Source organism: Chaetura pelagica, unplaced genomic scaffold (genome assembly GCF_000747805.2).
Source record: "Chaetura pelagica isolate M959 unplaced genomic scaffold, ChaPel_1.0 scaffold11, whole genome shotgun sequence".
In the NCBI taxonomy this organism is placed as follows: domain Eukaryota; kingdom Metazoa; phylum Chordata; class Aves; order Apodiformes; family Apodidae; genus Chaetura; species Chaetura pelagica.
The window spans coordinates 1,312,427-1,315,552 of record NW_009952694.1 but is presented as its reverse complement, the minus strand read 5'-3'; the positions used below and the strand labels follow the sequence as shown (position 1 = coordinate 1,315,552).

The window sequence follows — 3,126 nt, the reverse complement described above, 5'->3', positions numbered from 1 at the left end:
GGTGCAGGTGGAGATGAAGAGCTGGAGGCGGGGGGGGGGTCTAGAAAGTGCCACATGCCGTCCGCTGCCGGCAAAGCTGTCTCCGCGCCTCCAACAAGAACACACACACACACCCCAAGTTAACAGGTGTCGCCTCGTCTTTTTCAACAGCGTAATGTGTCGGTGTCTGCTCGATTTTAAGCGCTTCCAGAAAGCGCGAAGGCAAAACGTAAAGCACGCTGTTTTCGCCCATAACATAGAGTAAAAATTTGGAAGAAGTTAGGACTGTGTGCGAGACGCCCAGACTGCTCTGGATTCCTGTTAGTCCAAGCACTTGAATAGCTGCTAAGCGCTATTTGGATTAGAGGTGTTAGTAGTTTGTCAGAGAAGTATTGCTTGTGTAACTTCTTCCTGATTACAGACCGACATCATCAAACTGTTAAACGCGAAGTACTAAAAAATTGCCTGCTGTCTTCTCTATATATTTCTGTTTAACTTGGAAGTCTCCAGAGGTCTCTTTCATTTGTCTAAAAGCCAATCTGACATTTCTGACCCTTGACTTCCCCACTTCACAGACTAAACTATTGTGATTGCTGCCTGTACTTCCTCGTTAAATTGTCCGTCAGTTTCCATTGTAATTTAAATATTTTATGAGTGACAAAAATAATACAGAAACCATGAAAAGAAATCAACTTTAATCCATTCTTTGTATCTCACATTCAAGTTTTTTAAAAATATATCTATATGAAAGATCGATGTGTTTGCTTGAGGAAAACAAGACTGATTCTTAGTTTTAAATGTTTCTCAGCTAAATGCTTAGGCATCATCAGGGATTATTTCAGGAGTATCAGCTTCCTATTAATTTTTAATTTAATAAAACCTACAAAAGTTACCACCATGGGCATCAAATGGAAAACACATCATGTGTTTTCCAAAACTATAGGAAGCCACTCAAAGTTGCTGAACAACAAAACAGAGAATGGTCGATTATTTAAGCCTGGCTCCAAAACCGATTAAGTTTGAAATACTATGCTGAAACTTCCTACGATTTTTAAAATATTTTTTAATATCATAGATATTTAATTTGGATAGTTGAGATTATACCGCATTTTACTCACTATTTTATTTAAGGCAATAGTGAAAATCAAGATACTTGGGACAGTGCCATTTCTGTTGCATTTACAGAACTGTAAATGTTTTGTTCCAATTTCAGCTTAGATTTATCTGTTGTCATCTACTTTTTCTTTTTTTCCCTTTTTTTTGGGGGGAGGGGGAGTTTGGCTTCGGTTTTAAGCTTACGATAGAGAAAACTAACAAATTCAAAATTCAGGTTTTGCCTCGTAGAAACTCAAATGTCAGCTAATTAATTAAGCTTCATGTTAGTATCAGCACATATCGATGAATTGTTAGGGGGAATGGGGAAGGTCTTTAAACTTCATTACGACTTACTGCCAACTTTCTACGCTTTGCTTCTAAAGGCGCTCTCTGTGAATTTCCTGCATTTGCATTATAATGCATTTAAGATGAAAAAATAACAGTGCTAAGTATACTTAGGGTTTCGTGCTGTATTTCCCTGTTGTAACAGGTGACATGATAATACTGTTAAACAATGTGGAATTGCAAGTGTGCAACCCCAAGTGAAAATTGTTCTTTCTTGGTTGAAAGCAAATTATCAATAAGCATACCATGATCAATTATCCCCCTGGCTGCCACACACTGGGATTTGCACAAGGCATTGACATTGAGAAATTCCTCTTTAGAAAGGATGAGCGGACGGGATCCCAAACTTTGCAGCAGACAAGCTAAGCTGCCGGGGTCTCACTTTTTTTCTTTTCTCTTTTTTTTTTCCTATTGTTGCGTTCCAGCTCATCCAAGACAAAACTAGGAGATTGTTTACTTCTCAGTGCATTTTAAAAGATGCTGTATTTTAAAAAAGAAAAAAGAAAAACAAGAAAAACCCTTCCCTCCGACCAAGCTCCCCCTCCCCAACAAACAGCGAGAGATTTTTTTAAAAAAACAACAAAACAACAAAAAAACAAGGAAAACAAAGAAACACAAAAGCACAAAGAAAAAGCAAGTGAGGGAGCCTCAGGAAGAGCCGCACACCCTCTCCCACTCGGTGCTCACCGTTGTTGGTAGGAGGTGATGCCCTGGACGTTTTGCGGGTTGCCGTTGGCCGCAGCGCCGGCTCGCCCCATGCCCGGCGCCGCCGGCACCCCCCCGGCCGCCCCGCCGGCCGCCGCCGCCGTCACCTGCACGCTGAAATCCGGGAAGATCCTGATCATCCCCGCGGCTCAGCACCCGGCGAGTCTCAGCGAAGAGGTGCAGCAGCAGCGACTCTCCCTCCGGCGGCTGCAGCAGCAGAGCCAGGCACACTGCAATCCCATTAGTGAGTGGCGGGGCCCGGGGGGGGGGGGGGAGAATATCAGCGCTACCCAAAAAAAAAAAAAAAGGTATGTCTAATACCACCGGAGCTGTGGATATTGAGAGAAAAATCCAAGCTGAGGAGGGATAGGGAGAAGAGCGGGGGGCGCAATTACTTTAGCGGTGCAGTGAAAATGATGAGCAGCAAATGTTGCCTTTTTTCCCTCCTCCTTCTCGTCCCTCCACCCCCCACCCTCCACCCAAAATGCAAGTCTTAGAGGATTTCTCTGTCTCAATGAAGTAATAATAAAGGCGGCTGACCACAGTCTGGGTTAGCGCCAACTGTGCGGGGGGAGGAAAGGGGAGGAATATCCCTGCTCCCAGAGTCCTGAGGAGAGGAGGAAGAGTGGAGGATTGTTGCAGCACAAGTTCTTGCTCTTGGTAACTTGCTTTAGCTACCCCCCCCTCCCCCTTTTCTTTCTTTCTATGAAGGGACGGTTTTCACAAGCGAGGAAATGCGCCGCTTTTGTGCAGCGGCGGAGTTTGTTCCCTATTATAGGGAGCTGACTCTCCTCCCCTCCTAGTGTGCAGCAATGTTATTGCTAGTCAAACTTGTAAGGTGTGTGGTGTGTGTGCACGCACTGATCCCTACTGCTGCTTCAACATATCAACTATACCGCCGAGAGCTGCGCAAAAAAAAAACCTTTTCAAAGCTCCCCTCCGGGTGCGGTACGAACCGCACCGGCAGCGCCCAGGCGGGCCACTCGTCCCCCTCCTCCGCCG

The 3,126-nt window shown here is 44.8% G+C and overlaps 1 protein-coding gene across 1 annotated transcript in view; it reads right to left on the bottom strand.

Moving 5' to 3' along the window:
* NPAS3 (neuronal PAS domain protein 3) overlaps window positions 1-2,177 on the bottom strand; it is a 627,665-nt gene extending 625,488 nt beyond the window's left edge. Inside the window, exon 1 of the mRNA XM_009993852.1 lies at window positions 2,107-2,177. Coding sequence (XP_009992154.1) covers window positions 2,107-2,177 — 71 coding nt within the window. The remainder of the gene's footprint in view (window positions 1-2,106) is intronic.
* Window positions 2,178-3,126: the final 949 nt, after the last annotated feature.